We start from the raw sequence: 18,466 nt of genomic DNA on the forward strand, positions 1-18,466 counted from the left end.
ACTGTCATCTCATAAAACTGCAAGAGCTTACCACAAAGCATACAAATAGGACCTTCTAGCAAGTTGCTGTTTATTTGCTCTCTCCCCCACTGTGTGTCTTTTAATGGCTTAGCTGTCAGGCAGTTTCTAATTTTGAGTATCTTATGTCATCTTCCCTACTGTCTTATTTTACAGCCAGCCTGGCTATGTGTTATGGCAATGATTTTCAAGGGCGACAAGCTTCAGTTAAAATTTCATCAGTAAAATGCCTGATTTGATGTGTGCATGGATTAAAATCGTGGTAGGTGATTTCACCAACCCTGGCTTGTATCTGAATTATATTCTCTTTGTTCTCCTAAATACATTTGTCTTCTTTCATTGTTGGTTTTCAGACTACCATTTTTTTTTCTGGGAAAAAAACCACATTGTGCTAATTTTGCTCTGTTTGCTGTCCACAACTATAAAAGTGTCTTTGAAGATGTTGACAAAAGTAGCTGTTTCCCAATCCATGTAATTACTGAAAAAGCATCCATTTTCTGAGGTTGTGAGGCTTTGTTGCTTCTTCTTGTTAGCAGACTTTTACCTATTGGTAGCACTTCTTGCTGGTGTTCTGGAGGCAGCCCAGTCTACTTTGAAAGATGGGCTCATTCTTACACTTGATTCATAACAATAATTTTATTACATGTGAAATTTTATTTAGAAGGAGACACTTGTGAAGAGATTATTAGGCTGCAAAACTTAACCACTTAGAAGTTATAAAATGCTAGAATAAACTTCATTTTGTTTTCCTTATGCATTTTGAGACTAATAATAATATGGACTTAGATTCTCCACAATTTTTTATATTCCATATGCACAAACTGAGAGTTTCTGGTGTTCTAATTTATCCAAACTTAGCTGTATATTCACAGGTCTGGTAGAAAGAGGCAACTTGTTTGACTGTTACAATCCAGAGGTGTTTCTCCCAGCAGGAAGGTACCAGATCTTCCCACCTGCAAGAAGTAGCTGGTATTTTAAAGCATGCATAAAGCACAGTTTCCCGACCATTTTGTCTCTCATTCTTCTCCTTTGGAGAGATGTGCCTTATTTCATAAATTGCAGCTTCACGTGAGGAAATTGGCAAAATCATCCTGGCTGCTACTTTAAGAAGAAAAACAACCAACCAACCCCAGCCCAGGCAATCATCCAGCAGTATTTCGTGTGGAATGGTTTAAATTTGTTGAAGAATTACAGAGCTGACATCCAGGTCATAGAATGGAGAGCACTGGACAAGTGCACACAGTGATGCAGTTTTTCTGATAATATGAAATACAAACAGATTCAAACCAGTGTGTTAAATGCCATTCAAAGTTATAGCTGTGTTGGTTGCGCCTGTGGAAATGCCCTCAAGAGGTTTTCCTAATGTCCTAAATGTCTGTTGCAGTACCCTGTCAGGATTGAACTCTTTGATACTTTATTCAACATATTGCTGTCACCTTCAACAAGACAAGCCTCCTTCGAAAAGTCAAGAAGTATTAGCATGCTGGTTCTGGGTGAAAAGTACTTACAATAATTAAACTCCAGAGAGAGAACATTTGTGGGGGAGACACCAGAAGATTGCAGTGAAGCTAACTGCTAAATAAAGAAACATCATTAGACAAGAGGGCTAGCCTTGGGTTTGCTGCTTTGCATTTAGTTCCAAGTAGTAGAACAAAATATAAACAGGAAAGACCAGAGTGCCCTGACAGGAGAGAAGAATGTCTTTTTTTGTGTCTGCTATCAACAAGTGGAGTCAAGACACCCCCCTCAAACAGCCCCCAAACTCAGATTGAGGCTTGAGTACATTCCAAGTATCACCAAGTTTTGTGATTAATTAGGACTTGGTTACATGTCGTGTGTGTGCCTTTCATGTTCAGAACAGCTGGCTTCTGCAGGAGGGAGTAGCTGATAATTGAAGCTTGAATGTAGGGTAGGACAAAATATTTTGGAAAACATGGTTTGGCAAGAATTCAAGGTCTCCCAACAAGCTGTCATTGACTTATCTCTATTGTGCTTGCAGAATGACCCATGTTTCCTTATTGAGTGTACATTTCAATTTCAAGTACAGCTGCCAAGAGAAGAGGAATTCAAGGCATGCACATACCTCAACAAAAATCCCAGATTTTTAAAGAGATTTATAAAATAATAATAAAGAATATTATGCATTCAGATAATAGAAGGTGAATGTAAAATTAATCTTTAGAGATTCACCACTGATTCTGATCTGGGAATTCTGTTTTATATTTCTGCTTTGATTTTCAAAATGTACTTGTCCATAAACCCTGGGAGTATGCAAAAATAATCACGATTACAGCTTGTAATAAATTAGCAAAGAGATTTTGTTCCCTTCTAATTAATTCCCTAATAAATATCAAACAAATATCTCTGTCCTGAACTCACATTTACAAGGTAAGCAGCAAATGGAGGTAATGAGGAAAATTAAAATATGGCAGCAGCCAGTGAAATTAAATGAGCTGAAAAAGGATGGAGTGAGCGTTCTCTGACAAAGAGAATAATTTGTCTGCCAGCACAGCACAGGGTGAACAATATGGCCACTGAGGGTTGCTGCTGAGTCACTGCTCTAGGAGCTATGTACAGAAATCACTGATGGAAAACTGAGTAATTGGAACAAGGTGCCCAGCGTAGTGGTGGAGTCACCATCCCTGGAGGTGTTAAAAAATGTGTAGACATGGTGCTTCAGGACCTGATCTAGTGGCCATGGTAGTGTTGGATTGATAGGTAGACTAGATGATCTTGGAGATCTTTTCCAGCCTTAACAATTATATGATATATGATTTGAAGAATCATAGAATGGTTTGGGTTGGAAGGGACCTCCAAAGGTCATCTTTGCCAGTCTCCCTGCAGTGAGTGAGGACATCCTCCACTAGATCAGGTTGCTCCAGAACTTTGTCGAGCCTTACCTTGAATAATCTCCAGGGATGGGGCCTCAACTGTCTCTCTGGGCAACTTGTTCCAGTGTTCTGCCATCCTTGTGGTAAAGAACTTGTTCCTAATATCCAATCTAAATCTACTCTTCTCTAATTTTAAATCATTGCTCCTTGTCTTATCTCCACAGGTTTTTGTGAACAATCCTTCTCCAGCCTTCTTGTAGGCCCCCTTCAGGTACTGGAAGGCTGCTATTAGGTCTCCCCAGAGCCTTCTTTCCCTTGGGCTGAAAACCAGCCCCCTTCAGCCTGTCCTTGTAGAAGAGATGTTCTAGCCCCCTAATCATTTTCACGGTCCTCTTCTGGACCTGCACCATCAGGCCTGTGTCCTCCCGGTGTTCAGGGTTCCAGAGCTGGGTGTAGTACACCAGGTGCGGTCTCACCAGAGCAGAGTAAAGTGACAGAATCGCTTCTCTTGATCTGCTGGCCATGCTTCTTTTCATGAAGCCTAGGATGTGATTGGCCTTATGGGTTGCAAGCACACACTGTTGGCTCAAGTCCAGCTTCTCATCCTACAGCACCCCCAAGTCCTTTTCTTTGTGACCACTCTCAAAAAGTGAAATACAATTTGCCTTATGACAAAGTGTTGCTCTCTTATGCTTTCATTGTGTGCTCACCTAAATGCTCGTCATCCATTTGGCTGTATGTGGACATCTTCAGCTAATACTCTGTGTGTACTTCATGCTCCTTGAGAGAAGCAAGCTGTCAAAAGATTTGGGTGAGAAAACCTTTTCTGTCTGTGTGTGCATGCATGCTTTTTTCCTTATGTTTATGTGAAGAGCCTGGATGAATAAATCTTTGAGATGAATCTCTGTTAAAACTGTTGGAGTGTCAAGACCTACAAAATAGGCCACTCATGCATTAGTATTTACCTGTTTTATGATAACTTTATAGATAAAGCTGTATGTGGTCAGAATGCTGGGAAGTCAAGGATTTACTTATAAATAAATATGAATCCCTTAGGTCTTTACTTTAGAAAAAGATTTTCAGTGCTAGTTCCATGGGTTTGGATATTGTTCAGAGCATGTATTTTCATATTCAAAACCATGTCAAACTCGATTTTAAAAGGGATTTTTGCTTTCAATATCTAAATAAAAGTAGTCCTAATTTTGCCCATGCTTATTAGAATTTATATAGCTCTGTTCTTATTTCATTCTAGACTGAATAGCTCCTCTTCCTCTCAACTTGACTATACAATGCATTTATTTATAGAGGGTAATCATATCCCTCTTAGCCTTCCTTTTGCTGCTCTGTGGAAACCAAGCTTTTTTAGTCTTCTGTAATAGTTTTGTGTAATAAAAGCATGCTTCTAGTTCTGGAATTGCTTCTGCAACCCTCTCTATACCTGGTGACCAGGATCTTGGACGATGTCTCAATTCTGGCTTGGGTATTTATTCAAAATTCAGACAGGGAAAAACGTCAAAGTTTCATGTGCCAAGAAAAAAAATAAATCAGCTTAGTTAGATGTTATCTGGCTGGCAAGCTTATGTGGTCTCTTCTATTTTTTATTTTTTTGGTTTGGTTTGGGTTTTTTTTTTAATTTTGTTCTGTTTTACCTTCACATTTTTATACTCCTTTCATCACTTGATCTAAAGCTTTCCCTATCGGCCTAATTTGCTGACAGCTGCTGGAGTAATTTCTCTTCCTTTCCATTTTCTAAAATGCAGATGTTGTTTTAGATTTTCATCATTCTTCAAGTCTGGTATGCATTAGGTTTAAGGCCAGGATAATTGATTAAAAGTGAGAAAGCTGCACCTTTTAACACCGGATATGCCAGCAAAATCACTGATCCCAAGAGACTTTTGTGTCTCGAGGAGAAATCTTGTCAACATGTCTTCTAAAGCTGTTTCAACTTTAAATGAATACATCCCAGAAACCAAACCTTGAACCCTAAAAACACAAAATGTCTTTATTTGCAAAGGATAGTGTGTGAGTTTTCAGCTATTGTCTTTAGTGATTAAACATCATGTTATAGCTGGAGCCTCCAGTTGGAAGTGTGCCTGGACTATGGATGTTACTTAAGTAACACATGCCAGGGCCTCAGGTAGGTGAGTTGGCAGCAATATACATTGTGCTTCTGTATGCATTTCAGTTTTATGCTTTTACCTTATCCTTCCGTGGAAGTCACAGGTGTGGAAGTAGGACACTATTGCTGTGTTGAACCTTAACTTTCTGCTGTGTAGAGTACAATTCCAAGTTCCAAATCTCCCAGTTTTGTTAAATTTACATGTATAATTCTGGCCTGCATCAGGAACAGTGTGGCCAGCAGGAGCAGGGAGGTCATTCTGCCCCTGTACACTGCACTGGTTAGGCCACACCTCGAGTACTGTGTCCAGTTCTGGGCCTCTCAGTTTAGGAAGGAGGTTGACTTGCTGGAGCGTGTCCAGAGAAGAGCAACAAAGTTGGTGAGGGGTTTGGAACACAAGCCCTCCGAGGAGAGGCTGAGGGAGCTGGGGTTGCTTAGCCTGGAGAAGAGGAGACTCAGGGGTGACCTTATTACTCTCTACAACTACCTGAAGGGAGGTTGTAGACAGACGGATGTTGGTCTCTTCTCCCAGGCGGCCAGTACCAGAACAAGAGGACACAGTCTCAGACTGCACCAGGGGAGGTTCAGGCTAGATGTTAGGAAAAAGTTCTATACAGAAAGAGTGATTGCCCATTGGAATGGGCTGCCTGGGGAGGTGGTGGAGTCGCCATCATTGGAGGTTTTCAGGAGAAGACTTGATGGGGTGCTTGGTGCCATGGGTTAGTTGTTTGGGTGGTGTTGGATTGGTCGATGGGTTGGACGCGATGATCTTGAAGGTCTCTTCCAACCTGGTTTATTCTATGTATTCTATGTATTCTATATTCTATGTATTCTATGTATTTATTTTTTTATTGTTGTGCTGCAAAGCAATCAAAAGCTCTGGGCTTTTCTAACAGCATACATTCGAAGCCATTAATGTGTTGGTATTATTTTAGATGCATCAAACTTATGCTGCAGGAATAGAAAAGGACTTTATACCAGCAGTTCAAAGAATTTGATCTTGTTCAGTCTTGGAAAAATCTTTTTTTGATCAACAGAAGATTTACCTGAGGAGGAGCTGCAGTGTCAGGTGCGGTGGTGGAGTAGTGTGGAGCAGTAGGTAGCAGTTGAACAGTGGCTTTTCCACCTGAGATGAAAGTCTCTGCTCCAGCAGTTCCCTAGTAGGGGGCACTCTGCTGAAAATAATACACTTCCTTCAAACAAAAATCCATAATGTTGGTTTGTGTAGTTTGTCTTCCCTCATCAGCATGAAATAATGGCACAAGAACATCACCCCCAAAATATGATGGGGCCCTTTGTGGGAAAGCATTTAATCATCATAATCACATATGATTATGACTTTGTATTGAAAAAGAGAAGTTTCTTCATAAAAATACTGCATTTTAAAAACCCACTGCTTAAAACCTCAATTGACTGTACTTTCTGGTGTCTCTAAAGCTAAAAATTGCCAGGTTTTTCTCAGTTATGTGAATAAAAATCAGTTAAGTACCATTAGGAAGGCTGCCTACAGTATGCATTGTATTTTCTTTTGAAGCAAGTCCTCCCCCAGCCCTTTCCTCTTTTGAATATGGCTTTACCTCATCAGTTCTCCTTTTCCTCCTGTTATTACCCAGTTCTGCAAGTAGGATGAGTAGCTCCATGAGAGCCACTTGAGCAAAACCAAACCAGTTCCATCTGTTACATTAGAGGTGCTTGTGTCCATGTAACTCCTACTGCTAGCTGCAAGAAACTAAATTGTGCAGTTCTATGGATCTACTTTTCACAGAATCACAGAATGTTAGGGGCTGGAAGGGACCTCAAGAGATCATCTAGTCAAACCCCCCTGCAGGATCACCTATACCATAACACACAAGAACTGATCCAGGCGGGTCTTGAATATCTCCATAGAAGGAGACTCCGCAGCCCCCCATGGCAGCCTGTTCCAGTGTTCTGTTACCCTCACAGTGAAATAAATTCTTTCTCCTGTTTCCATGGAACTTCTTGTGCATGCCTCAACTTCCACCCATTGCCCCTTGTCCTGTCATTGGGCATCGCCAAGAAGAACCTGTCTCCATCCTTTTGGCACTTTTAATCCAGGGATGTGCCTGTGTTGCCCACAACTCAAGAAACAGGCTCCTGTTGGTACAGGATGTCCTGGTGGGTTGTAGCGTAGTGCAGTGGGATGCATCTTCTGAAGGATTCTCAGACAAGCTCCTTGGAACATTTAAAACAAGAATGCAGGACACTGCTTGTCCACAGCTGGTCATGGTAGGTAGCACGCTCTAATGGGAATCTAAATGACCAAAGACCCATCTAGCTCTGCCAGGCATTGATTCTTCGCTTGATTTATGGCATATTGCTCATATACTTGTCTGTGCATACATTTCTCTGAAAAACATCATGTCCCTGTCATTGTAAAGCTCTTAAGTCTTGTGTTAAAAACGTTGTAGCCAGCACTGTCTCTCCAGCACTGTCTCTGGAAAAGTAGAGCACCAGTTGATAGAGCCCAATGCAAAGGCAGCAGCATGGTGAGGAGATTGCACGCTTACCACTATGGGGCTAGGATAGGGAGATACTTCTTCAGCTTTGCCATTCTTTGGTTTTGTGCTGCTGGGAGATGACTCCACGTACATTTATTTAATTTCATCTGCTGATTGTCTTGTGTATTCAGGCTGTAAGATTAAGGATTGTGGATTGATTTTGTGGAGTATATAACATTTTCAAACAGGGGAAGTAATTATATACCATGCTGAGTTTATACCAAATCAAGCACTGGTGACTTTGGACTAGATGGAACTGTAGCTTCAGACATGGCTGTGGAGAAGGCTGACTGAAGCCATATCTGTTCATTTGGAAACTTCCTGGTTTTCTGCAGTATTGCTTTTAAAATCTGAGATGATCGCTGATCATAACATACTGACTCTTTGGTGTGTCCTTCACCAGTTTGTGCTGGTCAGTTTGCTGTGATGAAGGCAAGTGGCAAATCTTTACCTCTACCCTTGGTTCTACTTCCCCACTATTGTTTGTGACAAGATTTGGATTGTGAAATCTCCCCACCACTTTCTAGCCACAGTGTCTGTAAATCCAAGTAAATGAAATTATTTTCCTAAATGAAGTAACAAAGAACTGTTGTGCATGGATGCAGAAGACTTGTTTTGCTTTCGTTATTAAAAGAGTACTTAGCATGAGAATTTTTCCTCATTTTTTCCCCCTTAATAGGCCAGTGCTTCGTATAAATGGCAGACTATTTCCCCTGTACTAGGGAATATTGCTGTTCTTATGTCTCCAGGGATGCACTGAGAGGCTGAGCATTATTAAGATAGCAAAGACTTCTCAGTTTGTGGCTTACCCTTCCATAGGAGTGCTTGCTATAAAGACCTTTCAGTAAGAATGCCTTGTAACTTGGCACTTCAAAAAGAACCTGCAAGCAAACAAATTTTGTAAGGAGCTCATTCACAGAGCAGTTGAGTCAAATCATAAATACTATACTTGCCCTGCAGCTTTTGAGGTCCTGCAATGTTTTTTGAGTTAAAACCAGTTAATGATCACTCAGTAAAGCTTAACTCAGGTTCAGGTTTGCAGATAATTCAGTTTGGATGGTAAGAAAACATTCTGTTCAAGTTATTTTTTTTAAAAAAATCCATTCCCTATGGTACCAAATTCCTTGAAATTTTTTGCTTGGAGAAGATCACCCACCATCCAGTTACAGTAGATTTTAGTTCTGGTCTCCTCATCAGGTGCTTTAACCAAGACAAGTGGAATAGCCACCTGCGGAGCCAGGTGTACTGGGGTCCCACGTTCATTGCTCTGCTTTTCTTGTGAGCCATGTGTACTGCCTTGCAGAAAGCAGAACAGGAGAGGCTGAAGAAGCAATCCAGGGAGAGCTAATCCAGAGAGGACTATCTGGACAAGTGGGAAAATGAGTGTCAAAGCTATAGTCTGTATAAGGTAAAACATTGGCATTAACCATTTGTTTGCCTGATTTGGTGCTGAATGCCATGAGATGTAAGGAGGGTGAGAGTCTGCCTGTACCACTTCGTCACAAATGCTAGTCCCCTAAGGATCCTGTGTGGTAAAAGCAGTGTTTAAAACCATCCCTTGTTGGTCAAGCTGCTGAACTGTGTAAGAGGACCACGTCTATGTTCTTCCTTCATCTCCATCACTTCCTGCCTTAGGGGTGTCTTTTAGCGCTGTATACAGCAGAAGAAATGGCAGAACACCTCCACCAACTGAGTGCACAGATCTAGCACTGATGATGGCAAACTACTTCCCACTTACAATAACTTGTAAGAGAAATGTAATTTATTCCCCTGTGTGTATGGTGAAATGTGCCCACCATTGTTCTCTGAATGGGCAGAAGTAGATGGGCCTGTGGTGGTTTTCTCTGAGTGTTTATTGGCCTCAAATGAAGAGCTTGAAAACAAGTGACCTTGAATGAAGCAGTGAAGGCAAATGAGTGTTTACTGCCTCTCTTGCCCTTCAGGAACAGCTGTACCTTGTGCTGGCTGTTTGGTGTTTTTTTTCCATTTTGGGTGCCAGAGTGCAATATGTTTTAGACTTTGGATTTTGTAATACACATTTAGAAGGCAGAGAATTCAGGAATTGCTTTAACCAAGTTATAATAAACAAAAAGTTATAATAAACCTTTCAGAAGCTAATGGCTAATGTAGAAATACATGTTCAGTGTAACCTGAGCATTGGTACATTACTTGAATGCCTTGCAATTGCTTCTGCATAACCTGTGTGAGGAGAGCAGCACCTGCAAGGATGTAAATAAGTTCTCGTTGCTTTGGGCAGGTTGGTGGACTACAGCATTGATTTAATCATCTTCAACAGCTTGTTGAAGGGAATTTTACAAAAGCATATAAATACCTAAGGGATGGAGGCCATTTAGATGGGGCTGGACTCTTCAGTGGTGCCCAGTGATGGGACAAGAGGCAGTGGGTACAAGCTAGAACATGGAAAGTTTCACTGGAACTTGAGGAAAAACTTATTTGAGAGTGACAGAGGAACTGGTACAGGCTGCCCAGAGAAGCTGTGGTGTCTCCTCCTCTGGAGACGTAGTGGTTTGGCTGTGGCTGGGGGCCAAATGCTCACCAAAGCCGCTCTATCACTTCTTAGATGGACAGGGAGGAGGGGAAAATATAGCAAAAGGCTCATAATAAGATAGAAACGATTTTAATAACGCAAAGCAAAACCAAACAAAGATGTTATTCTCTACTTCCCATCAGCAGACGATGTTTGGTCACTTGTGGGAAGCAGGGCATAGTGGCTGATCTGCAGGACAAGACACCATAAACTTCCTTCTTTCACTTAGCTTATATATCTGAGCTGATGTCTTATGGCATGGAACATCCCTTTGGTCAGTTTGGGTTAGCTGGCCTGGCTGTGTCCCCTCCCAGGATCTTGCCCACCCCTCAGTGTACTCTTGGGGCAGGGAAACGTTGGACAAGTGTGGCCTGGGTGCTTGGTTCAGCAATAGCCTAAACACTGGTGTGTTATCAACAGCCAGCTACAGCAGTGCAAAACACAGCATTAGAAAGATGCTCAGGGGAGAATTAACTGCAGCTCAGCTAAACCCGATATAGGAGACTTTCAAAACTTGCCTGGTCATGTTGCTGTGCAAAATCAGCTAGGCACACCTGCTTTGGCAAGGGGATTGGACTTGATCTCCAGAGGTCCAACTCCTGTCATTCTGTGATTCTGTTAAAAAGAGTGGGTGGGAAAGTAATAAAAGTATTTTTAATTTGTGAACAACTTTCTTCAGGAAAAGACTTGGCTGTTGTCAGGGAGAGCTTTACCACAGACTTCGAGTGTATGTGCTACTGCGCTGCTCACTTACTGACACAGCCAATGGTTTCGGTGCCTGATGATTGAATTGTGAGCTGCCAGGAGGAAACATGGAGACAGTTTATTCAGGTACTGTCTTTCTCTAGTGGGATGCAGCTTATGAACTATATACCAGGACTTTCAGGGACACACAACACTACCTTAGTTCTGCTCCCATTAATGTCATTGACAGCCTTGCTATTGCCTCTTCTAGCTGTCAGCCTTACGAGCTGTTCACAGTTTTCCTTTGGGAGTAGGAGACAAATCATTGTTTAATTCACAGAATCACCAAGGTTGGAAGAGACCTCAGAGATCATCAAGTCCAACCCATCACCACAGACCTCATGACTAAACCATTCAATTTATTCCTAATGATAATGGGGGAAAATAGATGTTTTTTAAAAGATGTTTTTAAATAGATGTTTTTTAAGCAACATCTCCTAGCTGTGAAAGCACCTTCTCTAAGTCAGCACTATATAGAATAGAATAGAATAAACCAGGTTGGAAGAGACCTTCGAGATCATCGTGTCCAACCTATCATCCAACACTACCCAATCAACTAAACCATGGAACCAAGCATCCTGTCAAGCCTTGCCCTGAACACCCCCAGCGACGGCGACCCCACCACCTCCTCAGGCAGCCCATTCCAGTGGGCAATCACTCTCTCTGTGTAAAACTTCCTCCTAACCTCCAGCCTAAACCTCCCCTGATGCAGCCTGAGACTGTGCCCTCTTGTTCTGGTACTGGTTGCCTGGGAGAAGAGACCAACCTCCGCCTCACTACAACCCCCCTTCAGTTAGTTGTAGAGAGCAATAAGGTCACCCCTGAGTCTTCTCCTCTCCAGGCTAAGCAACCCCAGCTCCCTCAATCTCTCCTCATAGGGCTTGTGCTCCAAGCCCCTCACCAACCTTCTTGCCCTCTTCTGGACATGCTCCAGCAAGTCAACATCCTTCCTAAACTGAGGGGCCCAGAACTGGACACAGTACTCGAGGTGTGGCCTACCCAGTGCAGTGTACAGGGGCAGAATGACCTCCCTGCTCCTGCTGGCCACACTGTTCCTGATGCAGGCCAGGATGCCACTGGCCCTCCTGGCTGCCTGGGCACACTGCAGGCTCATGTTCAGCCTACCATCAACCAGCACCCCCAGGTCCCTTTCCACCTGACTGCTCTCCAGCCACTCTGACCCCAGCCTGTAGCTCTGCATGGGGTTGTTGTGGCCAGTGTGCAGAACCCGGCACTTGGATGTGTTAAATCTCATGCCGTTGGACTCTGCCCATCTGTCACTCTTAGCGCAGAGAACCTCAGTTCTGGAGTTAATCTGAGTGTGGGTGATTGGCCTGCCTGCTGTCAAAGGCTCTGAAAGCCAAATGATATTTTCTATAAATGATTATAAATGGCCAAGTTGCATACATATTTAGCTGAATCTATAGGGTCAGACACTTTGTTAGCATAACTTGTGATTATTAATGGTCAGATTCAAATAGTGACTGTTCTGCTTTCTAATGTGTTGCAAGGGAATTAGTCACTTAGGATTTTATTTTAAATATCACTTTTAAAATGCAGAATAAAAATAAAAGTAACCCAGAACTGTATACATCTTTTGCTTCAAGAAATGTTCAGTGCTTTTTTGTTCCGAAAACATTAACACGTAATCTTTCTGTGTTAAAGAAATGTTTCATTATAATTCAATGTTCCCAAGAGAAAATGTTTTAAGACTGTTTGAAGTTTGTTTCACAAAATGACCTTTTTCCTTTGAAAACTTTCACCAGATGTTGCCATTCAGTAGCACTAAATGGTGCTTGTTTACAAAACCGTCTTCCTTTTTCAAAGTTTATTTTGCGGCACTGCATCAGACAAACTTTGAATTCAGTGTTGTGTCTTCCATTAGATCAACTGGCAATATCCATAAGAATTAAATAAGCTTTCAGGGACACAGTTTCCTCTTCTGATTTGAAACTAGAGGCAGCAGATTTCAAAGCTAAGTGGAAAATTAGTTTTTAGAGTTTAATTAGCTGTGCATCAGTGAGGCCATATCCCAAAATGGCAATGGCAACAGCAACATGACCATGAGAACGGACTTCCACGGTTGCTGACAGCATGCAGCAGCACTTCATACAGTGGGGAAAAAAACCCCACCTGACCAGAAAGGATGTGACAATGGAGGTTGAACAAACATAGGTCAAAGCGATACTCATGATTACTCAGCCACAGCGAGTAGTTAGAGGTGCATGAAATTGTTTTTGCTAGGCATATAAGTGAAGTAATCAGATCTATAGACCAACTAAGCCATGCAGCTGTTGCAATAGGCTCCCACTTTTCCTCTGTCTCCTTGACATAGTTTTTGTGAAATTCTGTAGGACACTTGATCCCACTCTCAGCCCGAAGGCTCTTCAGCAGAGCTCTCCAGCAGGATCAATAAGGAGCCCTGCTTTGTAGCTGGGGTTACATCACAAGAAAGATCCCAAGACACTGTGATTCACTTGGCATCATTTTGGGCAGTTTAAAATAGGAGCGAGCCAAGTCCTCAGCTGGTATAAATTGGTGTTACTATATTAGATTCAGATGGGCCTAATTATAAGTGCTCTGAGAGTTGCACAATCCATTGCTTTTGTGAATGTGTGCTCACCCATAAAAGTGAGATTGCACAATCTAGCCCTGTATGAATGCATCTCTGTCTCAGCTGCTAATTGAAAACAAACATGGTAGGATTAATAATTCACTTTTCTGGAATTTCTCTATTATAAATGAGTGGAGGGATATACCACTTGCATTAAGAGATATTACCCCATTGCAAGATTAATAAAGCCCAACAGCAGTGGCTGGAGGTCTCTAAACAGGGAAAAGTTGAACTTGCAGACCTTTTCATTTGATTGGTTGGTTGTGGGTTTTTTCCCCTCCTTTTCCTAGTTCCTCTGGCTTTCGTGCCTTATGCAGCACCAAGTGCAGTTTCCAGGCCTGCATGGAGGAAGTCTGTAGCAGAACTCTTATTGACTTAAGCAGAAGAGAGCTTGGGTTGTTTTCCTGCACAGGAAACAGGGCATTTCTCTGTCCAGTGTGTAAGTGTGTTTTCCCTTTACAAAAGCCTTGCCCACATTTTGCAATAGGGATATAAGAAATTTTCTTTTCTCTCATTTGGGAGGAAGTTGCTCTCTGTCCTCTTAATTAGTTGTTTGAAAGGTGAAAGCAAGTACCCAGGGGTCAGGGAATTCCAGGAGGTTTGGTATTTTTGAACCAAAACACTTCTAAGAAATGACACATTAGGAATTCTGATTTATCCAAGCCCCACTGAATGCTGCCTACAAGGGCGCTTAGGTGGATGAATATCATGCTCTTGTCTACTTATTTTACAGCATACACTGTCTATCAGGCTGTTACTTCTGCAGACCTAAATATACATATGAGAGGTACTTAGAGAATGTGGACCCTTCCTTTCTGATAGCTGGTGGTGGCTGAGATTTTGGGCCTTATCTTTCTGTGGCTTACATAATTGGAGCAGCTTCCCTGAGCTCTGGGGCAACCAGAGGGAGGCCAGGGAGGTTTCTATGTTGTTTGCTAATAGTAAATATCTGTATAATATTGTGAATACTGTATATTTTGTACATATTCATTGCATTACAATGTAGAGTGTAGTTTTTGCTTGTAAATACAGCTTTCATTTGCTTCCAACTAAGTTAGTTGTGCTAAGTAAATGCTGATGGGAAACTTCCACCCACCACATTACAACATGCCTGCCAATCTTGTCAAAGTAGCCCCACAAAATTCCACTCTTCTTCTATTATTCTTAGTCTGTCCTTGCCAGGTATTGAGTCCTCATGCTGTCACAAACTCTGCAAGTGGCTTAGTGCCATGCAAGTTGATTGAAAATAGTAGTCAAAAATCTGGACCAATCCTTTATCTCCTCAACCTCTTCCATCCAGAAGGATGCAGACCTGAGCAGCAATTCTTCAGGTGCCTTGTACTGTCCTTTGGGGCATCAGTCATTTCTTCCTTTTCTGTTTCTCTTCAATGTGTGCTATTCCATTTAAAGGGTCTTTTTGTGTTAGGGTAAGTCTAGTTGCATTTCTGTAATTAAAGAAATTATTAGATCTGGGGTTTTTTTGGGTTTTGGGTTTTTTGTTTTGTTTTTAATAATTCTAAAATACTAGACTAATCCATCTAAAAAAAACCCCTGAAATTCTCTCTGTGTGTGGTTCAGTGTCTATGTTTAAGATCTGCTTTTCTTCAGCAGCTTTCATTTCTCTCATGTGTTTGCAGTTAAAGTGCTTGTTAGTCCTTTCAGTTGCCACACTCTGCACATGAACAGAGCTGCTCAGAATGTTTCACAGTGGGCTAGATACCACTTCAGGTGTCAATATTACTTGTGGTAAATATAACCCATGGCCTCTCACCTCAAAGGCCACATTCTTGTCCAAAACCAGCACACCTGGGTATGTCTGCCCTTGCTGACCGCATGGGCCATATCTGAAGCGCTGTCATCTCTGTGCTCTGTTCTGCATTGTTTGCTCTGTGTGGTTTGTGCTGTTGGACTTTTGTCCTGTCTCTGCCCTGCCTTGGCTTCTCTATGCTTGAGTGTCTGTGAATATACTGGCTCTCAGCCCTTGTTTTCATTTCAGTTTCTTGTCTCTTGCATGGTGTTGTCTAGTCTCTTCCTTGTAATTATGTCATGACTCTTCTTTTTTCTGCCTTGGTTCTTGCTCAGAGTATGATCCACCCAAATGTAGCTCTGCTATGCTTCATTATTTCCACTTCTGCAGGAGCTAAATGGCCATATGCATTAACTCACAGGTCCCTCCACAGTGTGCCATTTTCCTGTTTTATTTGAAGTTACACCTGCAGGCATACTTCCACACATAGTTATTTCATAATGATGCTTTTTCTCTTTTCTCTGATTATGTATATCCTGTTTTAATTGACAAATAATTCATAGCATCTGCACGAGCACTAAGACTTTCACACTGCATTTCAGGTGCAGATGCCGCATGGACTAGATTGCAGAAGAATTAAAATGCATGGAGACATTTTTGCACTAATCCAGCATCCCTGAGACTTGAGACATAAATTCCAGAGAGAGGAATGATGTAAAATCCAGGAACAGATCAGCAGTGCGTTTTCACCATTGCAGTCCTTTTCCCTTGGTGTGGAGCTGGCCCCATCTAGGCCTATGGTGGTGAGAGAAAGTTCAGTTCTCCCCCACACACAAAGAAGCCACCTAAAACGGTCACAATATCAATCACATTGAGAGATGGAGAGCTAGTGCTCACTGTTCTCTACAGGTTTTAGGAATTCCTTGTACAACTGTCTTGTTGAATAGTAAGAGATTATCCAGGCTTTGATGCATTGAGGGCTTTTCTGCACTCAGAGTATTGAGCTATGCTTAACTCCTGGCATCGGTTGTGCTCATGTCAGGCAGGATGAGGATCAGTGTAGTTCAGATCTAGAAGCAAGAACAACTTCAAACTGGACCTGAGCAGTTGATTCACAAAACATCAGGTGCTCAAGGGACAGCTGTAGACAAGATTTTATGAGTGGGCAATCAGCCACCCATGCGAGAGGCAGCAGCACTGTCAGAAGACTGCTTGTGTCCATATGCCTAGTGTATTGGTGGAGTTCAGGTTATTTCTTAAGGAACTTTGCAAGATACCACCTTTTATGACCCTGCCATGCATATTTTCTAATCCCTTTAAGTTTTGATATCCTTGTCCTCTTCAGGCAAATAAGGGACAAATAACTTTAACAGTGCACATTTCCTCTAAATAGGCTAGATGAAGAAAGGAAAAAAAATACTTAGGCAACTTCAACCAAAGAGTCTTGGGACTGATATGGGGGACAGGGGAATGTGATGAAGGTACAGTCACATGAAAATTTGGTGGCAAAGCTTGTGTGTTAGTAGACGAGAAAAGTCTACAAGAGCTGTGCAAGAGTAGGTTCTTTAAAATTAGAAGTGGCTTGTGGCAAAATAACCATGAAAAAATGGGTTTTCTTGCTTTTCTTCTAGGTATTAAAATACTCAGTGGCTGTGTCCGGCACAGAGATTTCAAATGCATCTCAAAGCATTTGCAATTACTGCTGGAAGGCTGAAATGCATTGAATGGGTGTAGCTCTAATTGCAGTATGGTCATACTGCTGCTGAATTACGTTCAGACTATATTTAGTATGTAATTGAGCTACGCTTACATGGGCTGTTGGTCCAAACGCTAGTGTAAATGAGGCAGACACTATTACGATGTGCTCTAGGAATGTCAAGCAATGCTAAATCAGGTCAGATGTTCTTGCTGTGTCTCACAGAACACTTGGTGTTGCTCCTGGCAAAGCACACACAATGCCATGGGGATGTGCATGTTTGAAAGAGAGCTGGCAGCTGGCAATTGCACTGCCCCAGACTCCAGCATCCTTCCTCTTTCCTAATGCTCCCTGCCTATAAATGTTAAAGCATTCAAGAAAGAACCAACGTAGCAACATCCAAAAATACCCTGTTGCAGGACGAGATTGGGAAAAATGATGCTGGCTAAGGCCTATAATTTGCTGGGTGTTTGGAGAGGTGACTGCTCCTTGCTGATACTGGAGGGGTAGGGGCATCCCACAAAGTGACATACCCCAGGCACCATGGGCTCATCTTTCCCTAATCCTTCCCATGCTGATAGGCACTGTCAGGCAGGGTGGAGACCCAAGAGGTTATCAGTGGAAGGAGATTCTTGATGTTACATGTGTGTAGGGGAGGACAGAAACTTACCTACAGAAACTGTCTTCATGTGCCGTTTTTGTTCCAAGTACATCATGCATTGTTGCAACCCACAGCTTGAGAGTAATGTGTGAACTGTGAAATCCTTGTCAAAAGTACATGTTCTTTGTTGAGCAGTAGTCACTAAAATTGTTGGAACCTGTTGTCATTGTAGATAAAACACTTCTTGGGTTTTCTGTGCACTTTTCAAAATCTTCTGGCAATAATAAATTAGTTTTTTTCTGTTGGTGACATTGCCTCTTCACATTGTAACTGGCATAAAACGCTAAGATTGTATTAAAAAGAAAAAATAAAGCACAGCAGCTGGTATTTAGTGATTCAGGAAATAAGCTTGACTCATGGCTTCTATACATTCTGTCTATCATGAGACTTGCGCAGTTTGAAGGAAACCAAGTTATGTGTGTTAGCATTGCTATTAGAATAGCTGAAGTGCAACAGAGCACTCATTGAAACTGTTCTCAGTCTGGACAAGAATCACTGCAGACAGGCAAGCCCCTGGCACATGTGCAAAGTGGGGCACTGTGAACATAACTCTGACTAATACAATGCTTAGTGGTATTGCACTTTTTCCTTCTAGGAGACTGAGCTGCTAGACATCAGCCTTGTCAAAGATGCCAGATGTGGAAAACATGCCAGAGCTCCAAAGGTAGGAATTTTTGCTGTGTGCTTACATGTTACATTGATGACCTGGATAAAATAGAATGGGAGTTCTATGGAAGAATGAATAAATTCCCCTAGCTAGTAAGAAATATTTTGTCTTTTTTCCCTTTAACACTATTTCTGATGAGAATTGCTATGATTGTTGAGCCCTTGTTATTTGACTCTGGATTTAAAATGCTTGGTTGGCAAGGAGGGAACAGAAGTCTTAATTTGCTAAGGTGAACTTGTATTCCTGTCTTCCCTGATGGCAAAGAGCTGATAGTTGCTAGGCCCATGCTGCATTTTGTGCTG

General features: G+C 42.0%; 1 protein-coding gene across 2 annotated transcripts in view; it reads left to right on the plus strand.

The window, feature by feature from the left end:
• Nucleotides 1–18,466, plus strand: part of PLCB1 (phospholipase C beta 1) — a 449,952-nt gene that overhangs the window by 113,614 nt on the left and 317,872 nt on the right. For both annotated transcript variants that reach the window (XM_009906912.2, XM_054180087.1), the window contains exon 3: nt 18,093–18,161. In XM_009906912.2, the coding sequence (XP_009905214.1) occupies nt 18,093–18,161 (69 nt within the window). The remainder of the gene's footprint in view (nt 1–18,092; nt 18,162–18,466) is intronic.

This window comes from Dryobates pubescens, chromosome 3 (genome assembly GCF_014839835.1).
Source record: "Dryobates pubescens isolate bDryPub1 chromosome 3, bDryPub1.pri, whole genome shotgun sequence".
Lineage (NCBI taxonomy): Eukaryota > Metazoa > Chordata > Aves > Piciformes > Picidae > Dryobates > Dryobates pubescens.